At 35.7% G+C, this 23,455-nt stretch overlaps 1 protein-coding gene across 1 annotated transcript in view; it reads left to right on the forward strand.

Annotated features, from left to right (window-relative positions):
- Positions 1–442: 442 nt before the first annotated feature.
- Positions 443–23,455, forward strand: part of BLOC1S5 (biogenesis of lysosomal organelles complex 1 subunit 5) — a 57,916-nt gene continuing 34,903 nt past the window's right edge. The window contains exons 1-3 of the mRNA XM_051970716.1: positions 443–628; positions 7,829–7,911; positions 14,535–14,664. Coding sequence (XP_051826676.1) covers positions 499–628; positions 7,829–7,911; positions 14,535–14,664 — 343 coding nt within the window. The 5' untranslated portion in view covers positions 443–498. The remainder of the gene's footprint in view (positions 629–7,828; positions 7,912–14,534; positions 14,665–23,455) is intronic.

A 23,455-nucleotide genomic window follows, 5' to 3' on the forward strand; every position in this document is an offset into this window, starting at 1 on the left:
TCTGCGAGGTAGGCGCTATCACAGATAAGGAATGGGGGGTGGGGGTAAACAAAGGCTGAAGATCGCCAGGAGTCACCCAGTTTTTAAGTGTCCGCAGTCGCCTTTGAAATCAGACATTCCTAATTTCAACGTACCTGTTTCCCTCTCCTATCGCTTCCTCAGTGTCTCATTTTATCTCTACTCTCTCCACGAGTGTCTATCTCTAACAGTATCAAACCTCACCGCCTACCAGTGTCCTCACCCGCAGCAAATTAATCTCCCGCCGCCCGTTCCCTAACTCATCATGGCAGCTCTGGCTTCATCGCTTCGAGCTCCTTCGAAGAACCGCTCGCTCCCTATGAAGCGATTGTCTCCTGATCGGCTGCAACCGGGCACCGGCGCCCAGGGATGACGCCACAAAAATAAATAAATAAATAAACAGAAGTCAGCCCGAAGTGTGAGCGAGTGCTGGGCAAGCGCAGTGCGCCAGCCGGGGAAGCAGTTCCTTCCTCCGTCGGTATGAGCGGCGGAGGGACTGAGACCCCTTCGGGAGGCGACGCCGCCCCGACCCCCACCGCGGGCCCGGTGGGAGGCAAGAAACGAGACTCGCAGGGACCGACGAGCTCGCCAGTTCATCTCATTATCAAGGGTAAGAGTTGTCAGGGCTTCCGTTTCCCACCTTCTATCTCTTTGGCCTCCGAGGACCAGGCCCAGCTCGAGCCCCCGTGACCTCCCCTCCGTAGCGGGCGGCAAGCCCCTCCTCCCCATCCCAGGGCTGGGTGCAGTCCCTTCCATCCCCGTCTTTGGCTGCTTCTTTCTCTCTCTACCTCCCCGCCTTCATCTCCCGTAGCCCCGCCCTTCCAGGTTTCTCTCCGGGAGCTTTAGGTGGGTTTGGTTTTGTCTCTGCTCAGGTCCGAGGACATTGCAGGTGCCTGGGCCTGAGACTTCCAGGAAAAGGCCTGCCCCCTCCCCTGCCCTCTGCGCTGTGTCCACATGCCCTCTCCTTGCTGCGCGATAATGGATTTTTCAAGCACTTACTATGTGCCACGCGATGAACTGAGAGCTGGGGAGCCCCTGCTGGCAAGTTTTCCTGTTTGCGAAGCGGTTAACGTATATTATCTCTTTTGATTAACTGCTAAGTGTGTTCTCCTGGATACCATCCTTCTGCTTTTTCACAGCCCTGAGCTCCCTCCATCAACCCGCCTTGCTTGCGTTCTCAGAGGTAGAGCTAGAAGGGGCCTCTGAAGTCATCCACTCTGATTCTCTGCTGGCCTTGAGAGGGAAAGTGATTTTCCCCTTGTGACACAGGGAGTAAATATCAAAAGTCCTTCAGCCAACAAGCAATTAAGTGCTAGCTGTGTGCCAGGCTTTGGTCTAAGGGATGTAAAGAAAAACAAAAACAAAACCTGGAGTTCCTTCCTCCAGGTACTTCACATGATTGATTAAATTTTAAAATATTGGTATTTTAATAATTCGGTACTCACATCTTGGCTACATCTTGCTCAGGTTGATTTTTGAATTTTAAAAAATTTCACGAGGGACTGAAAAGGTAATATTTGAAATGTTATCCTTATTAAGATCTTCCAAAGAAAAAAGTTTTGATGCACCCAGGACAATTTTGACACTTCAGAAGGAAAGGTCTCATGGAGAGAGATCGTTGGCTAAGCAAGAGGATCTCCACTAATCCATTGGCCTGAGAAGTGTTAGCTATAAAATTAAAACATTTTCAAATTTCACAAAGCAATAAATAACAATTTTTAAAATGTGGCTCATATTCTAAAATGATTAAAGCTTAAAACTGCACTAAGATTTTTGGGACACCTTATAGAGGACTACATGATTAAATGGAAAAAGCTTCTTGCAAAAAGTGAGATTGAACATAATCTTGAAAAAAGCCAGGGAAAGTAGCAGGTGTAAATGAGGAGGTAGAGCATTCCAGGTACCGTGAGTGACAGTGAAAAGACAGTCAGTGGAACGAAGTGTCTCCCATACAAGGAACAAAGAGACCAGTAAAGGTGTATCTTTGCAAGAGTATATGAAGGAAAGTAAAGTGTAAGAAAACTAGAATATTAGTAATAGTGAATGGAATGTGAAGGGCTTTAAAATGCCAAACATATGTAATTCTGGAGTGTAGAGGGCTGGAACTTTGGAGTAATATACTTAAAACAAGGATACTTACAACAAGGTGTTAGTGGAATTAATGAGATGATGGTTCTCTAGTATACATATACTTAATAATTAGCATGATGATGTAATGGTTCTCTAATTCACACATAATCAGTATGCTGTACTGATGTAATTGTAATAGGATATTTAAGGGCTGAGAAGGACTGGAAAAGGGACATTCTGTTTTGACCATCTTCCTGGTGGCTCTCCTGCCCCCTGCACTCCTTCACTAAGATCAAGATTGGGACAGAATAAAGATTCTAGACTCTATTCCTGATCATTCTCGTGGTGTCTATCCTGCTGAGACAAGGCCAGTCTGAAGGACCTCCAGAAAGCTAGCCCGAACATTACACTGGAGGAAATAGAGAGTCCCTGGAAGTTGCAGAAAGACATGTTGAGTGATGTGGTCGGAACTTTGCATTAAGAAATCATTTTGTCAGCTGAATGGAGGATAGACTAGAGTAAGAAGAAGCAAGGGAGACCATTCAGAGGGTTATGCAGTAGGCCAATGAGAAAACTTAAAAACTTATAAAAGGGGTGGCAGTTTGTGAATAGAAAGAAAGGGACTTTTGAGAGATATTGTAAAGGTAGAAATGATAAGACATAATCTAGACTTGTAGGGTAAGTTAAAGTATGAAATATAGGGAAAAGTTGAGTGTGATAGTGAGCTTTTGAATCTAGGTAAATGGAAAGTGGCAATCCCTTGAACAATAAGAGAAGTTGGGAAGAGAAATTTGTATTGGAAGGAAAAGGAGAAAGCTAATGAATACTGTTTTTACATGTGGAGTTTGATTTGAATACTGGTCCTCTGACTCCATAGCGAATGCCTTTTTCCATTCTACTGCTCTATCTTAATTGATATTCTCTATAGCTACCAATATTCCTAAAATATAAATCTGACTATATCTCCTCTCTTCTGTTCAAGAAGAAGTTCCAGTAGTTTCCTCTAGTCTTTAAAATAAAAAAACAAAATCTTCTATTTGGGATTAAAACTTTTCACAATCTGACTCTAGTATACCTTTCTGGGATGATTATTCATTGGATCCTCTTTAGCCAAACTGACAGTCTTGCCATTGTTTCATAATTCTACATTTATGTAAATTGATCTTATATGTGGACCATTCTCCCTCACCACTGCCACTTGGAACTGCTTAAATAATTGAAGTTGAGAATTACTGAAGGGTAATTAATAGAGAGGAGAATGGGGGTAGGAAGGTATTGTAAGAGGTTCCAGCAAGCTCTAGTACCTAATGAGGAAAGTATAGCTGGTATATAGGAAAGCTGTTTAGTGAAACCAAGTGACACATTATAGATAATGTGCTTGCTCAAATTGGTGCCCCTGAATTCTCCAAAGAAATTGAGGAAGGCTTCCAACATGTTAGGTGTACCTCCAGTGAGGGATTTATGAAAGGACAAGGATGCACAGAATGGAAAGGAATTGATGGTAGCCTAAATGAAGCATCCATATGAATGAATTCATAGTTGCACAGGAATATTAGAATACATATTTATGGAAGACATAGATGCCAGTGAACAAAAAAATAAGTTATTTCTGTGTGTCTTTGTTTTCATGGAATAATTAGTATGGTATGGTGCAGAAAATTCTGGACTTTAAATCAGTAAAGAACTGGGGTTTGAACCCATCTTTAGCTTAAATTAGTTCCAAGTTATTGGACAAATCACAGCTCTCTGAGCCTGAAGTTTTTTCAATTATAAAATGGAAATGATGTACTTAAAGGAATGTTAAGGAGCTATTCTATTCAACAGATGTTATTGGGTGCCTCATATATGTGCAAGGCAATGTGCTAGGCCTTGAGTTTACAAAGAAAACAATAAAATGGTCTTCCCTAAAAGTTTTTACAGTCTTTAGAAAAAAATACAACACTTAGAGCATGTGGTATAAATATAATGCCAGGTAACAAATGAGGGAACAAAAGAGGTATTTGAGAAGGGAGAACATTTTAACAGGGGGTCAGGAAAAACTTCAGGAAGGTAGCACCTGATCTGAACCTTGAAAGAAAATAAGGAATGTAAAATTTGGCAATGAAGTGGAAATTTATGCCAGAAGTTGTGGATGCTTATATAAATTCAGGGAAGCAAAAGGTAGTTTATTAAGTTAGTAAACTTTAGGAAAACTCAAGTAACATTTTCTGGAATTAAAGGTAGGTGGAAACAGATAATCATGAAAGGAAGCTAGAAAATTAGGTTTAGCTAGATTGTGGAGGACCTTGATGCCAGGGTAACAACACATTTGTTTGTGTTTCATCCTAGAAGTGATTGAAAGCCACTAAGCTGGTTTTCTTTCTTTCTTTCTTCCTTTCTTTCTTTCTTTCTTTCTTTTTTAAAGAGACATCAGACCTGTGCCTTAGGTAGAAAATTTTGATCACTGGGCATAAGATTAATTCTAAAAAAGACTGATAACAGGGAGACCAATTAGTAAGATATTACATCAGGCTAAACAAGTGACAATATTTAAACTAGAAAATGGCATTTACTAGTATTATGAAGGTAGAATTGATGACATAAGAATAGGAAAACTGGAGGTTTTAATGTAGGTAGATAATGGTAAATTCCCTTTTGGACTTGTTGAGTTTGATTATCTTCAAAATAACTAAGTAGAGCTTATTTACTAGGTGTTTGGAGACAAAATAGTAAAGTAGAGACCTTAAGACTATATATATATAGATTTGGGAATTATCTTCAAAGGTACTAATATTGAACCTCTTGAAGTTGACAAGAACAATAAAGAAGAGAATAAAAAGAGAAAATAGTAAAAAATCAAGCATTTAAAGCTTGATTGAAAACTATACTTGCTGGAGAAAATTAGCCAGAAAAAAAAAGGTCTGAGAAGAAAGCAAGTAGAAGAATCAGGAAATAAGCGGAGTCATAGAAGAGAAGGAGGGAAAATATTTAGGAGCATCGAGTTAGTCAATAGTATCAAAAGAAAAAAGAAGGATCAAGGGGAAGAAGGCAGTTTGAGAAGCAATGTTTGGGGTTGGGAATTGAAGAGAAGCTTTTGCCCTTTTTTTCATCCCCAGGGTCTGGCACATAGTAGTCAGTAATGCTTTTTGACTTGAGGGATTGGTGAGAAAGTTGTAGCAAACATAGATTAATCACTCTAAAGACATATTTGTGAAGTTATTGTTGTTTATCCATTGTTCTCAAAGAGGACCATGACATCAGGGAGGTGATGCCATGACATGTAAGTGAATTGGATTCAAGTGAGGGAGGGGTGTGCCATTAAAATCCAGTGCCCAGATATAGATCAGGAAGACTGAAGATGACCCTGGATGCAATGAGAGACCTTACTTAACTTAGCCTTTTTAAACTGTCTTCAACAAGTCTTACTTTGGCTGAGGCTATACCCATTCAGTGATTAAGGGTAGGTAGAAATGGAGGCAAAAAACATTAGTTTATTTTCTCCTTCTACCTAGTCAAAAAAAAAAAAAAATCTAAATAAATAAAACTCAGAAAGAAAGAATCTTAGGGTTTCTGGCCAAAACCAAAAGAATGTAAATATATAGCAATTATTTGTGTCAGCACTTAACTGTTTAATAATTTCTCTAGAAAGTTAAGACATCTTTCGGCCTTGTAGTTGTTAAAAGTGTAGAATGTTATAAATAAATTGGAAGAACATAGGATAGTTTACCTCTCAGACCTGTGGAAGAGGGAGGAATTTATGACCAAAGAAGAACTAGAGATCACTATTAACCACAAAATAGAAAATTTTGATTATATCAAATTGAAAAGTTTTTGTACAAACAAAACTAATGCAGACAAGATTAGAAGGGAAACAACAAACTGGGAAAACATTTTTACAGTCAAAGGTTCTGATAAAGGCCTCATTTCCAAAATATATAGAGAATTGACTCTAATTTATAAGAAATCAAGCCATTCTGCAATTGATAAATGGTCAAAGGATACGAACAGACAATTCTCAGATGAAGAAATTAAAACTATTTATAGACATATGAAAATATGCTCAAAATCATTATTAATCAGAGAAATGCAAATTAAGACAACTCTGAGATACCACTACACACCTGTCAGATTGGCTAGAATGACAGGGAAAGATAATGCGGAATGTTGGAGGGGATGCGGGAAAACAGGGACATTGATACATTGTTGGTGGAGTTGTGAACACATCCAGCCATTCTGGAGAGCAATTTGGAGCTATGCTCAGAAAGTTATCAAACTGTGCATACCCTTTGATCCAGCAGTGTTTCTACTGGGCTTATGTCCCAAAGAGATACTAAAGAAGAGAAAGGGGCCTGTATGTGCCAAAATGTTTGTGGCAGCCCTGTTTGTATTGGCTAGAAGCTGGAAAATGAATGGATGCCCATCAATTGGAGAATGGTTGGGTAAATTGTAGTATATAAACGTTATGGAATATTATTGTTCTGTAAGAAATGACCAGCAGGATGAATACAGAGAGGACTGGCGAGACTTACGTGAACTGATGCTAAGTGAAATGAGCAGAACCAGGAGATCATTATATATCTCAACAACGATACTGTTTGAGGATGTATTCTGATGGAAGTGGATCTCTTCGATAAAGAGAGCTAATTCAGTTTCAATTGATCAAGGATGGACAGAAGCAGCTAAACCCAAAGAAAGGACACTGGGAAATGAATATAAACTGCTTGCATTTTTGGTTTTCTTCCCGGGTTATTTATACCTTCTGAATCCAATTCTCCCTGTGCAACAAGAGAACTGTTCAGTTCTGCACACATATATTGTGTGCATATATATTGTATCTAAGATATACTGTAACCTATTTAACATGTAAAGGACTGCTTGCCATCTGGGGGAGGGGGTGGAGGGAGGAAGGGGAAAATTCGGAACAGAAGTGAGTCAAGGGATAATGTAAAAAATTACCCTGGCATGGGTTCTGTCAATAAAAAGTTATTTTAAAAAAAAAGTATAGAATGAATAGGTTGACATATAGACCACAGTGAATTTCTAAAATAGAATTTTTTTCATAACTAACTTTTCCTAAAACTAGGGATTTTAGAAAAAAATTTAAATAAAAGTTTTTGGCATTACTTCTAGCAAAGAATTAGAGCATAAGATTTAGATCTATAAAGGATTTAAGAGTCAACTACTTCAGAGATTGTCAAACACATGGTTATTTAATTGCTGCCTCAACACTGACGTACACCCAAAGCAGATAAAAATAACATTTTAACAAACATCTAGCAAAATAAATTTGTGAAATATTTAAATAAATTTTAACAAAATTAAATATTTACAAAATAAGTAAAAATACAGTAAAACATAGATAATATTAATTAAAATCAACATGTGGCACTAGGGCTATTGGCACCATTAATCTAGGTTAACTCCCTTGTTTTCTTTTATTTTTGGGGGGTGGGGAGGAACAAGGCAGTTGGGGTTAAGTGACTTTCCAGGGTCATAGAGCTATAAGTGTTAAATGTCTGAGCCCTCATTTGAACTCGGGTTCTTCTTTCTGACTTTAGAGTCAGTGCTCTATCTGCTGTACCAATCTGACTGAGTCCTACTCCCTTATTTTCTAGATAAAGAGATTGAAATTCACAGAGTTTAAAGGACTTAACCAAAATCATATTGACAATTAGGTTGAATTTAAATCTCTTATTTGTAATCCAGTACCATTGCTCTATTTATCATTACCAATGATCTGACTTTTATTTTGTCTTTATAGATCTGGGAGAGATTCATTCTAGGCTATTAGATCATCGACCAATTATTCAAGGAGAAACACGTTACTTTGTGAAAGAATTTGAAGTGAGTATCTTTGAAATATTTTTATTCAAAATGCCAATTCCTGGTTAGAATTCTGAATTGAAGAAAAACCTCCTAAGTTTTAATTTCTCCATGCTCAGTTCTTATGTCCACAGTATGTTAGAAAATAAAATATTTAGAATATAGAATAAGAAAGTAAATAATACTTTAATGCTTTGAAAACATTATTCAAAGTGTTTTTTAAAATTTCATTTATACTGGAAAAAATAATGCTGCCATTGTTCCAATTAGTACTCCTCCCTTTCTTTCCTTAACTCCCAGAAACTCTGTGGTAAAGAGAAAAATAAACTACTACGTTTGCCATGGCTTACACCATATGTTTTATTCCCTAGAAGTAGTTTATCTCTTCATTATGGAAAAGTAAATTTCATATTAACTTGAAGACAGAGTAGTGTTGTGGAAAGAATGTCACAGTCTTGAGGTTCTGAGTCGCAACTCTCCCACTTATAAATTGTGTGAACTCAGGCAAATCACTTCACCCTTCTGAGCCTAAGTTTCCTCGAATGTACAATGAGAATATTGGATTGGATGACCTTTATGTTTTTTTCCATAGATGTTTGATTCAGTGATTCTCTTGATTGAATGTTCATAAAATTCATCTGAGGTTCTGATAGATTTTAGTGTTTTCCTTTACATTATTGTGGTCATGTTGTATATTTTTTTTAGTTTGGCTAACTTTGATGTGTATCACATAAAGTCTTTTCAGTTTCTTTTGAATTTTTCTCTTCTTCCTTTTTTGCAAGGACTTAGAGACTAACTTCAGGCACTGTGATGTTAAAAGACTTGTCCAGTGTCCTCAAGCAATGTCAAAGACAAAATGTCTTCCTGAATGTTGCTTCTTAACTCTATTCATTATCTTTTTTAGGAGCAAAAAACTAGAAACAAAGTGAGTGCTCACATACTAGGAAACAACTGAACACATTTTGGTATATGAATATAATGGAACATTCTTTTATTATTTCTTTTTTATCCTTTCATGCCCATTTTTTGCTACCACAAAGTGTCAGTATAAACATTTTGTTATACATAGCACCTACATAGGACCTTTCTGTCACTGCTGTCCTTGGAATATATATCCAGTTGGTGGGATCATTGGATCCAAACTTATGAATAGTTTAATGATTATTGTTGCTTCTCACATAGTACCAAATCATTTGTTACTAAAATGTTTGGATCAATTCACATATCCATCAACTGTGTGTCTGTATGTCTAAGTACAGTTTCTCCAACATTGAGTTGTTCTTTTTAAAAAAAAATTTGCCAGTTTGCTGGGTATGAGGTTAATTCTAAGAATTGATTTAATTTGCATTTCTTTTGAATGAAACTTCATATTGGTGTTGATTATTTGCATTTCTTCTGAAGTGCTTTTTTCATATCCTTTTATTTCCTTGTATATTTTACCTTTCAACAATAATTGTTTAAAAGTGCTATTTTTCTTCTATTTTCTTCACTTTAAAGATTATAAATTAAAACAATAGTTTCCACCTGTGAATTGCAGTGTCAAATCATATGTACCACTTATTGTTATTTGGTCATTATTTTCTTAATCAATGGATACTAAGAGTAAACCTACTATCATAAAGAACTTTCAATTTTTTGTTAAAAAAATTTTCATCATTCAGAAAAATAATACGTGACAATTATATAATACTTTAAAAAGTTTGGAAAGTACATTATGTATACTTGAACTTCATACTAACCCTATGAGATTGGTACTACTGATACAGATTGCTTTTCTCATTTTATAAATAGAATACTGGGACTCCAAGAATTTGTGATTTACCCATAGATTCATAGTGATTATATGATACAGGATTTGACTCTTACTCCAAGTCCAGTACTCTGTCTGCTATGCCATATTGCCACTTGAAGAGCTTGGGAATCACTGCCTTAAATTTTAGTGCATGATGCAGTTAAGGCAAAGAAGACATGTACATATCTTTGTATATAATTGTTTAAATATTATGTCCCCTCCTAGATTGTGCACTTTTTGAGAGCGGGAACTGTGTTTTACTTTTCTTTGTTTCTCCAGGGCTTAGCAAAAGGATTGGTACACAGTAAGTGCTCCATAAATACTTATTGACTGGTGAATAATAGCAGTTAACAAATAATTATTGACTAGTAAAAATAAGTTTTTAAAGGAAATGCTTATTAAAGAGGATATACTTTTAACATTTCAGAAAATTTATTCGCAGTAGTTGTAGACATGCCCTAGTTGGATATCCATCAAAGGAACCTGAGATAGAAGAACCAGAATAGAGCAGTGTCTCAAAAACTTAGACCAAAGAATATTGAGGAGAAGAAGGAGTCAAAGAAGGTATCCACAGTGTCAAAGGGTGCAGAAAGGTCAAAAGTTTTCATTAAGTAAAGACCATCATGTTTGGCAATTAAAAGATCCTTCTTGTCTCGAGAAAAAGCAATGTTAGCTACTTATTGAGAGTGGAAACAAGATTGCAGAGGATTTTAGAAGAGAGTAAGAGGAAAAGAAGTAGAGGTTTCAATTATAGAGAGCTTTTTCAGGTTTACCTTGAGGGGAAGGCATATATAGAGCGGTTTGCCTTGGCAGTGAGAAGGACCACCACTTCATATGAGACAAAAGTGAAGGAGAATATGGTGGAGAAAGGGAAGTGAAGTGAAGAGAGGGAGCTCTTGGCAAATGTCTTCAGTTTTTTTAGTAAAATGTAAAGCGAGATTCCCAGCCAAGAGGTGGGAGGGAGATAGAAAGAGCCATGGAGACCCTGAAAAAGAATGAAAAGGCTTGCAAAAACTGATTGCAAATTGGTGTAGAGTGCATTTATTATTGTATGTATATAAATATAAAATTGCATTTTAAAAATAAACATTGATTTTTTAAAAAATTTCAGATTGGCTTTCCCTGTGAATTATTACAGATTTCTTTTCCCATCTGACTCAACTGTGTTTTCTGTTGTACTTAATAGATTACAAATAGAAATTGAAGTTCTTGTGGAATCTTAAGGTTTATATGTAACTTTAGAAAACTTTGATTGTAGTCTAATCTCTAAATATACTTCATTAAAATTTGTGAGGCTTTTGCATAGAGATGCTTGAGACTAAAGAAAAAAATTATTCCTCATGATTATAATCATTACTGTGTCATTTTAATTAATTTTTAAAATATAGTATAATAATCAAAGCAGTCTATGTGATCCATGATCGGTCAAACTAGTAGATGATTAAATATGTAGATATAGTTCTCATTCTTTTCTATTTTATATGTGTCAATGTTTCCAAAAGAAAAAAATCAATAGAATGAAGCATATACCACATGGTGGCAGCATTTACTAGAGAATTGGAAAGGTTCAGTTATGTATGCTTTTGTGTTCTCTATTTTTAAAAATAGTTGACCTTTCTCCTGACTTAATGTATATTTATTCATATTAGTTTCATTAGAAGTTATGAACAGAGTTTTAGAACTTTTTAGCTTGCTTTGGTAAACATTCTGCTGGTTAACTTTTATCTAATATCATTCAATAAAAGGAACAGTAAGCCTTATTTTTCTGTGGCTCCATTTTCCAGTATTTGAGGATTTTTCATTTTTTTCTTTCTTATATATTATAACTAAAAAGATTCCTATTTATTAATCAAACAATCAGAATATAGCTCCTACTCTGTAGGTACTGTTCGAAATATTAATTTAGGTACATAAGAAGATTCATATCATTCTACCTGTTTGAGTCTTTTGAGTGAAAATACTAATCATCATTCCAATATTCAGATAAGTATAATAATTTTAGGTTTGGGGATGATTGTTAATGAGTTAGAGTATGAATTTGATCAGGGAATCTTTTCTGGAAAAAGAACATTATCTTGAAATTTAAAAAATAGGAAAAATGAAACAAGGGCATAAAAGTTTGTGGTGTAGACCCCAACTTCTTAATTTGGCTTGTGAATCCAGGTGGGGTCTTATAACTGAACGTAGGGGTTGCAGAATTATGATTTACTATATACCTGACTTCATGTAAAAATTTCCGGAACAAAAAGGAATTACAGATGGAAAAACTTTTAAAAAGTTCTGGGCTAGACAGGATTGTGTTCACTATTGTAGCCTCCTATTTCTACTGCCCAGAAGGGGAAAAAACTGGCTTTAAGACTAAATATTATATTATCTACTTCTTATTCTTGCCATAGAGAAAGTAGTTAGAGATGTCAGATATGTGGATACATTTTAAATTTAGTTTCCATATAGTTGGCTAATTCTTGATGGAAGGAAATTTTTTAATCATTTAGATTGATTTTTGCACCCTTTTCATAGTATCTCCAAGTAATATAAAGAACTGGGATTGCTTTGATAACTTTATAAAAATAACTTATTACTTAATTATAGTATATGTATATACACTTTATATATGTGTGTGTATACATACTTAATTATACATATATAATGAGAAATCAACTTAATCTTCCTATTTAAATTCTTCAAGTATAATCCACATACAAGTGACAGGCATTATGGTATAGTAACTAGAGAGCTGATTTGTAATCAGAAAATCTAGAGTTGAAGTCTTGTCTCTTATATGTACTAGCTTTATGATTGTGGAAAAGTCACTTTAACTTCTGTGACTCCTATGGAAAAATCACTTTAATTTCTCAGTGATTACAGACAACTGTGTAAAACTATAAATTGGTCTTGAAATTTGTCAACCTACATTTGTAAAGGTATTTTTCCATGTATACAGCAGTGAAATTATAAATGTAGAACAAAAGAAATCTGCAAATAAGCTTCATTATTTTTTAGAGCTCTTTTCATGGAACTATTATTTTAATCCAGATTTTTCTCAAAAACATACCAATATTAACACATATCCAGTAATAAAAATATGCAAACTTACATGTACACATATTTTTGCCAAATTTTAAGCTTTTTAAGTAATTAACATGTATTTATTAAAAGTCTGCTAATATACCAGGCATTGTGTGAGGCACTGAGAATAAATAACAAAAATGAAATGATCCTTCCCTTTTAAATATCCTCTGTTCTGAAGAGGGTGAAAAAAATTATTTATTATTTAAATAATAATATGTGTATTTAAAATACTGTACCTACAAGTTAATTTTCAGGAAGGAACTAGCAGCTAGGAAGAAAGATCTCATTTAAAAATTGGTTCGTGAGCTCAGCTTTCAAGGAAACTAGGAATGTTAAAGAGGCATAGGTAAAGTGGGAGTGCATTTTGGGCATGGTGGAGAGCCATAGAAGAGAGATGTGGTGGGACCCCAAGAAACTAGCTTGGCTGGGCCATAAAACATGGAGAGAGGTAATCATTGAGGCTAGAAAATTAAGTTTGAAATCTGGTTGAAAAGGGCTTTAAATAGCAAATTGAGGAGTTGTTTTTGACTTAGAGGCCATAAGGAATGAAAGTATAAAAAACATTTGGTAAGCATTTACTGTGTAGCCGGCATTGGGAAAATAAATATAAAAATGAAATGGATCTTGTCTTCAAGTAGTTTGCATTTTAATCAGAGAAGATAGTATGTAGGGAAGCAATGGTCAAGGAAGAGAGTTTTGCCTTGGGGATTTACCTGGATGATAAATGGAGCCATAGAGCAGGCAGTTGACACACACACCCTTTTCAGAAGTAGCATTACTCTTGGTTTGAATACTGAAAGAGTGAAAGGTTGAACGCATGGTGTTAAATTGAAGATGCCCACATGTCCTAGCAAGCAGATGGGTGGCTGATTGGATGGCATGTGAAGATGAAACATTTTCAAGGACTGGGCAAAATAAACTAGTTTGTCCCTGAGTTTATTGAGTTGGGGAGTATATGAAAAGGAATTGTATGTTCTTTATCTTTGTATTTAACATATTGCCTATCACAATCCTTTGAATATAGTAAAACACTTGGTAATACTGAATGAATGAATTCATGAGTATATGTTAAGGGGCAGCTGAAAAAGAGTAGGATTTCAAGTTCTACTACAATGAATACCCTTTAATGAGAACTGACTTGGTCCTCTGAGATTCCTTATTGTCTTATAGTTGAGAAGACATTAATTCTCTTCCTACTTAAATAATTAATCTACAAAAATCAGAATGCAAGTGTTCCTTACCTTCTGCTTACTCTAATTACTTATAGCTTAGAATGAATATTTAGATTAGTAAAATCATGTTTTTGGAAGCTACTCATTTCCAATAAATTAAAACTCTTATCATCTTTTATATTTAGACAAAAAGGAAGCTTATTTTAAACAACATATGAAGTAAAATAGTCTGTTCAAAAGATACTTACATTTCATCATGGAGATTACATACACATATATACAAAAATATAAATACAGAATAAATCCAAGTAACTAAAAAGAAGAGTGTATGAATCCTCAAAAAACAAGGTCTAAAGGTCTTGATCTGGACTCCTATTTTTATGCACTCAAAAAACATTTTCTGAGGAGTCTAATAATCTTCACCAGAATGCCAAAGGATGTGTGATAGAAAAAAGATCAAGACCCTTTGACCTTATTTTTTTGAGGGTTCATACTGAAGTAGTTTTTTTTTTTTTTTTTAAAGATCATGAACCAGAGATTAAGAACCCCTGTTCTAAAAATTTGAAACAATTTATATAATAGTAACTTATCTTTTCATTTCTGAATAGGAAAAACGGGGCCTCCGAGAAGTGAGAGTTCTTGAGAATTTGAAGAATGTAATCCAAGAAACTAATGAACAGATTCTTCCTAAATGTAAAGAAACAATGCAGGACCACCTGAGCCAGGTTCTCCAAAGATGTAAGCTAGCAACTTTTTGTCTTTTGAATTAATTTTTGAGGAATGTAATGTTAACATTTATGGCCTAGTATTTTCTTTTTGGGGTCTTACATTCTTTACTTTCGATTCTGTCTCAAAAGAGGAAAGGAAGACTTTTATTAAAGGTAAAGAGTAAGAATATTGTATCACAAAGATGTACGAGTATTGGTGGTGAATTTTAGATTTTGCACATTTTTAAAAAAATTTTTTCTTTTATCTGTCATAATTTTTCCATTATACAATGTTACAGATTTATTTTTGTCAAGAAGAGAATAAAGCATGTTATATCATTTATTTTGTTTATTCTTTGAATGAAAATTATTTATAACAATGGGGGAGCCCAATAACATGAGAGCAAATCAGAATCATAATGTCTCTATTCATATGTCAGAACTTTCAGACTAGTCAGGGTTTTAGTTAAGGTAAAAATTGGAGATGTTCTACAGCTGTGTTGGGGGAAAAAAACAGTCAAAAACCTATCTTAAACCATGGTGGCAAGGGAATAGTGTCTCCCTAGAGACTACTCTAGTAATAAAATTTTTTTTGGATAAGACTAGAATTTCTTTTATTTGAACTGAGATATCTCACTCCTTTTGGGAGAACTCATTTACTCCTAATTTGTATAACTTCTCTGATTTTTATTTGTTCTATGCTTGTAAAAATGAGTTTACTATGTATTCACTGTCAATGATGTTCATTTATATAATTAGTAAGGAGTTGAGTCTGCATGTTGAGTCTAGGTTTACCCATCTATCTTTAAGAGAGTGCAACCAGGGAAACTAGGAGCTTTTTATCTTCTGAACTTTAAAGATTTAATTGTTCTGTACTAGCAAGATTTAGGAAGTAAGATTAGGGCAGAGAGATACAATTTTAGTTTGTTTTTTTTCCTCCCCTTTCCCATTTCTAAAAGGAAAACAATGTGGCCAGCCTTATGACCAAAGTTTTCCTTGGAGAAGAATGGACAAAATTCCAGAGATATATCTATATGCCAGCCACATCCCACCATATTTTGGCTCACAGAGAATGAATTTTTAAGTTCAAAAGCAACAAAGCCATTAACGGGAAACTTATAAGTTATAACCACAGGTTTAACTCCTTTTCAAATGCTTTTCAAATGCACAAATAATCACTCCAGATAATGAAGAGTGGGCAAGCTCATCAAAGCAGAAAGCAAATAGAAATCAGAAAATGATACAGATTGGAATATACTGGAAATTATTTATGAATGAATTACATATCAATGAGTTCTAAAATGGGGGTGAGGTTATCTTATTCAAATCAACTTATTAAAAACACCCTGGTCTCATCCACGTGTTTCATCCTTATATTTCTGCTTTCCAGAATCTATTCCACATGTCTGGAATCAGTCAGTCAGTTAATCAGCATTTATTAAGTACCAACTATGTGTAAGTTACCGTGCTAAGCACTAATGTTGCAGAAAAAGACAAAAGATCATCCTTGCTCTTAAGGTGCTTAATGAAAGAAGCAACATGCAAATATACATATGTGTTTATATTTGTGTGTGTGCACATATAGATGTATATATGGAGAGAGAGTGTTGTATAGGATAGGAGAGTAGGTATAAGATAAACAGAAAATAACTTTGCTTTTGACCTCGGCATTCCATCTCCTGCTGTGCCTTTCCTTTGAGAGAAAAGGAAGAAGAAAGTCAAGGGGATTGGGAGTTCCTTCTTCTGTGCAGGCCTGACTCCTATCTCCTGCTTAATCATTTCCTATTTAATCATAGAAGTAATGAAAAATCATTTGATCATGTGCTTTCCATCTCACACTATGTATGCTTACTTGCCTTCAATCTGATCTCCAGCCTCCTAGAGGGAAAGTATTGGAATTAAGAGGGGTTGAGTAAGGTTTTCTATAGAGAGTAGGATTTTATTTGAGATTTAAAGGAAACTAGGAAGTTCAGTAGGCACAGCATTTGGGGAATGGAAGACAGCCCGAGAAAATGCCCTGTCAAGAGCGATATCTCGTTCATGAAACAGTGAGTTCATATCACTGGATTGGAGAATACTTGGTAGAAAGTAAGATATCAGAAGATATAATAGAATATTTCATATTTGATCCTGGAGACAGTAGGGAGCCAAGAGAGAATATTGAATAAGAGGATGACATTATGACATTGTCAATTGTAATTGTAATTACCAGTAATTGAAAATTACTAGTGGTTAAATGGAGGAAGTTTGGTGTGAAGAGACACTTAAAGCTGATAGTCCTACACTAGCATACTGTCGGTGTCATAGGAGAAAGAGGGATTTATTTGAGAAATGCTGCAAAGGTGACAAGCTTTGGCAGCAGATTGGATATGAGAGTAAGAGACAAAGAAGAGTAGAAGATGATTCCTAGGTTGCAGTTCTGAAGGACTAGAAGGATGGTATCTATAAGAGAGAGGAATAGTTCAGGGAGAACATAATGGGTTCAGTTTAGGACATGTTGAGTTTAAGATGTCTACTGGACATCCAGTTTGAGATATCTGAAAGGGCATTGAACATTGGAGATTGGAGGTCTGTAGAGATATAGGGCAGAATAAATAGATTTGAGAATCATCAGCAAAGATGATTCTCCCAAGAGAGTTTGAACCATTCTTGTTCTTTCTCACAAGAGAAATAAGGAATGTCTTATTTCTCTAGTGCTCTCCTACAATTTAATTCTTCACCCAGACATGCAGTGAGTTATCATTCTCTCCCTCTTTGAGGAAAGTCTAACATAAATTCTTCAGGTTTGAAAAATGGATTACATATATATTTTAGATGTGGAAATTCTATGTAGTATTCTTCTTTTGACTATATTTGTAAGGAAGAGAGTTTGAGCTTTGGAGTTGGTAAAAACGTGGTTTGAAGACATGTTTGACATATACTTGCTCTATGACTGTGAGCGTGTGATTTCACTTCTTGTTGCCCTAAGATAACTCTAAAACTATACATTATAGAGAAGTCATTAATCTGCATTAATGGGAGGGGTTTTGAAGACTGGATGAAATCATAAATGTCTAGTTATGCAATGAAATTATGCCAATGAAATCACAAGTTTCTGGATGCAAATAATCAGAACTATTTTAATGTGGCAATAATGGCACATTTAAAATATACTAATATATTTAGTTAGGAGTAGTGGCAATTCTGATTTCATGTTCAACATCTTAAGCCAAAAATTCTTAATCTGTAGTACATGTCCATATGTGAGCAAGTTTTAGGGAGTCTCATGAACTTGGATGGGGAAAATCATATCTTTATTTTCATCAAACTTAAGCTGAAATATATCATTTTCTTCTATTATGAATTTAGGCAATAAACTCTAATAGAATTAGCAGTATTAAAAAGGAATTTGACCATATTCTCCATATATCGCTATGCATGCATATCCTGTGAGAGAAACTGGCAATGGCCAGGCCAACTTCCATCAGCCTTGAAGCAACGTCTCCCTGCATCTATGAAATTTTCATTTCCTGCTATTTCTCCTCTCCCCACTGTAACTCATCCCTCCAGTCTCAGGTGAGAAAAGGAATAAGACCTTGCTTTGATCTTTGACTGTGCCTTCTTTCTCCTGCTGCATATGTCTCCTGAAGGAAGGCTTCTCTAGATATCAGTCAAGCAACGTCCATCTTTGTCAGCTTGAGGCAACTTCCACCTCCTCTTACCATCCTGATCTGATCAGAGAGCCTCAGTACAAAGAGGATCAACCTTTTTTTTTGACTTTGGAGATTCCATCTTTTGCTGTGCCTGTCCTTTGAGAAAAGAGGAAGGAGAAAGTCATTGGGGAATGGGAGTTCCTTCTTCTGTTCAGGTTTGATTTCTATTATCTCCTGCTGAATCATTTCCTGCCTACTCTTCAAAGAGAATAGGAATAATGAAATGATCATTTGATTGTATGCTTTTTATCTCATACTACGCTTGCTTTCAACCTGGTCTCCAGCCTCCTAGAAAAAAAAGTGGTGCCTTCCACTCAGTGAAAAACATTTCTCCTCATACCTGTCATACCTTGTACATCCCAGTGATTCCGAACCTTTATAGATTATCATCCAAACTCCCATTCCCTATCCCCCAACACCTGATTCCTTATTCCCATCCCCCTTCAATCCTTCCATCCCAAAGTTATAACCACTTGCCGTCTGTGCCTTACACTATGTCCTTTAGAATGCTTGTTCAGCAACAGAATCCTGCCTCAGTACTAGCAAAGTGTCCCCTGCAGTCTCTCTTTGACCCACTGTTCCAGTCCTGCCTTCCTGTGTCCTGAGATCTCCAGATGCTGTCATTGCCACAGTGCTGCTTCTGCCACTGTTGATTCAGTGACTCCCAAAGCCCAATCCTGGGCTGGGACTCCTCCCACACCCCTAGTACACTAAATCTTTCCTGCTGACTTGTCTTTGGCTTCTGTGGGCTGAGAGTTCTGGAAATCACTGCCACAGCCACCAATTTGGAGGCTTGTTCCTGGTTTGCTGGGGCTGGGCTGTGTTGATCCAACCTGCCACTGTGATTATGCTCCAGACCCATTCCTGCACAACAGACCCTTCCTTCAGATTTTCTAAGCCTCCATCAACTGGACAATTGATCTACTTCATTTTTTGTGGGTTCTGATGCTCTAAAGTTTGTTTAGTCATTATTTTAAAATATTTGGAGGGAGAACTGATTGGCTCTGCCTCCCCATTACTACTATAGTATTCATCCCTTGCCTCTATCACTCAGCAACCTCTTTCATCCTTTGAGGTCTGTATCTATCATCCAGTTAAAATTTTGGTAAGCAGATGTCTATAAGTTACTCTCCTTCCTTTGTCAATGAGTTTGGGACCTGGTTCCCAATTTTTCTTCTCTCCTAGTTCCTGTGTTCTTGTTTGTGGACTTCATATTGATTCTCCCTCAAATATCCTAACACTCATTTCTTTAACCAACTCATATTTCATGAGCTATTCTTCCAAACTACCTTAGCCACAGACAAAGATAGCCATATCCTTGATCTTGTCATCACCCACATATGTGTTACTACCTCTATGTTCAAGAATTCTGAAATCTTCTTAGCTAACTGTAATTGATTTTCCAATTTTCCTTTGCCTTCCCTTTCTAGATGCCACATTTAATATAACGCCTTAAACCCCTCAGTTTTCTCACAGGCCTTCTTTGCTTTTGCTACTTTTTCCTCGTTTTAGCTCCTTTTGGTGAACCTTGTCTCTTGAGTCTCTGGCCCCCTTACCATATTGCTACTTGTGCCCTGTCAAACTTTGGATTACTCCTACTGTCTGCTGACATTATTCCTATGCCCATGTTACTGAACAGAGGTAAAGAAAATAATCCCACAATCATTCTGATCATCCCAGTCTCCACGAAAGTTTTCAAACCTTTTCATCCCTTCTTAAAACACTAATGGTTCTCCTTTCCAACACTTTTTCACCTGCTAACCTTTCCTCAAATTTTACAGAAAATTTGGGGCTACCTTGAACCCTTTTTTTCCCCTATGTCACTGACTCATGTTATTCATATGTCTTTTGCCATTTTCTCTTCAACTTTGTCTCAAGAATAAAGGAGTAGTCTTCTTCCTCCCAAGGCTGATCCCATTGTATCCCATATCTCTTCTAACAGATTGCCTCTTCTGTAGTCCCCACTCACTTATCTTCAGAATCTTACTGTTTAATGCCTTTCCTACTGCCTACAAACAGTCATGTCTCCTTTATCTTCAAATTTTTTTCACCCAATAGTTGCATCTTTAACTATTGTGTTGCTCAGTTGTTTTGGTCATGTTTGACCCTTCATAACTCCATTTGGCTTTTTTTTTTAAGCAAAGATACTGGAGTATTTTGCCATTTTCAGCTCATTTTACAAATGAGGAATTGAGGCAAAGAAGGTCATAAAGCTAGTAAATGTGTGAGGCTAGATTTAAATGCAGGTCCTGACTGCAGGCTTGGTGTTCTATCCACTGCATCTCCTAGCCATCATTCTCTATCCCAACTGCCCATTGTGATTGAACTCCTTGAGAAAGCCATCTACAACAGGTGCCTCCATTTCCTCTCTTCTCACTCTCTTCTTAACCCCTTATAGTATAGCTTCCAGACTCAGCATTCCACCAAAACTGCTTTTTCCAAAATTATCAGTGATCTTAATTGTTAAATCCAATGATCTTTTCTCAGCTCTTACTGTCTTTGATATCTCTGTAGCCTTTGACACTGTTGACACTACTCTGTCAGTGTGTTCTTGATTTTCTTGTCTATTTGCATACTCCTCAGTCTCCTTTGTTGCATCTTCATCGGGGTCATGCTTCCTAGCTAACGTGTGCTATAGCTTTCTGTCCTATAGGTTTTTCTCCTATACTACTTCACTTGGTGATTTCATCAGCTCCCACTGATTTAATTATCATCTCTATCTAAGGAATCTCAGATCTGCCTATCTTGACCTCTTCCCTCTGTTTCACATCTCCAAATACCTTTCAGACATTTCAAATAAAGTTCTGTTGATATCTTAAGCTCTAAAATGTCTAAAAGTGAATTCATTATCTTTTCCCCCAAACATTTGTCTCTCCTAACTTTGTTACAACTGTAAAGGCCAGCACTACTCTCTCAGTCCTTCAGGTACTCATCTCTAGCAATCATCCTGAATTCTTAGATATCTCTCACTTTCCATAGCCTATCTGCTACCAAGGCCTATCAAATTGATCTTTGCAACATCTCTCAAATATGCCCCCTTGTTTCCTTTGACACTAACAATACTCTGGTGAAGGCCTTCATCATCTCATGCGCGCACTATTGCAGTAGCCCGCTGGTCAGTCTTCTTGCTTCAAATCTCTTCTCACTCCAGTCCATCCTCCATTCAGTCATCCAAGTGATTTTCCTAAAGTGCAGATTCAGAAATGTATCCTTTTTACTTAAATTCCAGAGGCTCCCTGTTGCCTCCATAATGATTTGCCCTTTAAACTCCTTTATAACCTAGCTGCCCCCATTCTCCCCCTCTGCCCTCTTAGTCTGTCAGCTCTGGGTATTATTTATACCTGTTCCCATGCCTAACATATCCTCTATTTCTATCTAATGATTTTCCTGACTTCCTTTAAGTTCTAATTAAAACCCCATCTTCTATCCCAATCCTTCTTTACTTTTAGTGCAATTATCCTATGTATAGTTTGGTGGTATATATTTGTTTGCTTGTCTCCCCCATTAGATTGTGAAATCTTTGAAAATATAGACTAATTTTTTTTTGCCTTTTTTGCATCCACAAGGATTACTACATTGTCTGGCACACAGTAAGTGCTTAGTAAATGTTTATTGATTGAATACCCTGTGACTTTGTCACCAATAATTATCATAGGTATTTTCAAATATCAGAGCAGAGATATCAAAAATATCATTTAAATTCATCAGTAATCTAAAATTACTTTGGCTACAAGAGCACATATGGTCTAGATATATTATTTTATCACAAATTTGTTATTTTGGGTATTTTTATAACATATGATTGGTTTCCTTTATTATTTAAAAATGTTCTGAGAAGAGGTCATTAGGTTTTTACAAGGCTGGGAAAGGAGTATATGACACAAAAAAGACAAGAATTCCTGTCATGAAGATGGAATTTCAAAACAAAGTGGAACAACAACTTTGATAATTCATAGTCCAGGTTATAAATGTATTTCCTGGACTAGAAACTTAATGGAATATTTAGAATTAAAACACAGAAGTTAGGAAATTAATAATTAATGTTCCAACATCTGTTGGGAACATTGGGCTTCCTTATTACCAATGGGTGGCTTTCTAAACTGTTTTCCTGATGAAGGCAAGTAGTGTTTCAACAGGTGCCAAAAAACTTTTTCTTTTCTAGTTCCTGTTCTACCATAGGTCATGGAGGGCTAATGGAGATAATAATCTACCTATATTCCAGATGCAGTTTTTTATAAAATTAAGATATGTTTAGTTAAAATCAAATTGCAACCTGCTATTTGAAAGATATATGATGATTATAAAGTTTGACTCTTAAAAATAATATTGTACCCAAATGTCAAATTTTATTATTTGTCCACTGACTGAACAGAAAATTGTATAAAATCTTGCAAGTTTGTCTATTATAGATCTATCAAGATACCATCTAATGTTTTTATGATTCTTGTTTGTAATATTAGTGGCCCTTTTATTTATATCTATCATTTTCTGTCATGCTTGAATGAAGTGGTGAAACTATAATTGACATGTTTATTATGTTTTTAGTAGTTCTGAAAGAACTTGAGACTGTTATTTTAAAATGTGTTTTTTATTAAAGTCCTTTATTTTTTCATCAGTTTCATTTCTAGTTAATACTTCTCTCTCCTTTCCCTTTTATTTTTAACAGCAAAAAGTATTTTTTAAAAACAACCTATTAGAGTGATTATATTTGACAGTGTATGCAATACTGTTCTTGAAATCCTTTGTTTCTCTGCTAGGGAAGGTATGGGGGGAGGGGGGGAGAATGTTTCTTTTTCTTTCCAATGGCCATTACTGGTTTATCAGTCACTTAAAGTTTGGTTTTCTTTTACTTCTCTTTTTGTTTACACTATGTAGCCAGGCTACATATTTTGGCTCTGATTTATACCATTTCATACTTCTATTTATGATTCTTTATTGCACAATAATATATTCATAAACTATAGTTTATATAATCTTTCCTTAATATGTAGGCACCCACTTTGTTTCTGGTTCTTTGCTGGCACTATAATACTGTGAATATTTTGGTGTTATTAAAACCTCATTTCTTTCTTTGATTTCCCTGAAATATATGGCCAGCATTGGGATTGCTCTGCCAAATGATATAAAACA

The sequence above is a fragment of the Antechinus flavipes genome, chromosome 1 (genome assembly GCF_016432865.1).
Source record: "Antechinus flavipes isolate AdamAnt ecotype Samford, QLD, Australia chromosome 1, AdamAnt_v2, whole genome shotgun sequence".
Classification (NCBI taxonomy): Eukaryota; Metazoa; Chordata; class Mammalia; order Dasyuromorphia; family Dasyuridae; genus Antechinus; species Antechinus flavipes.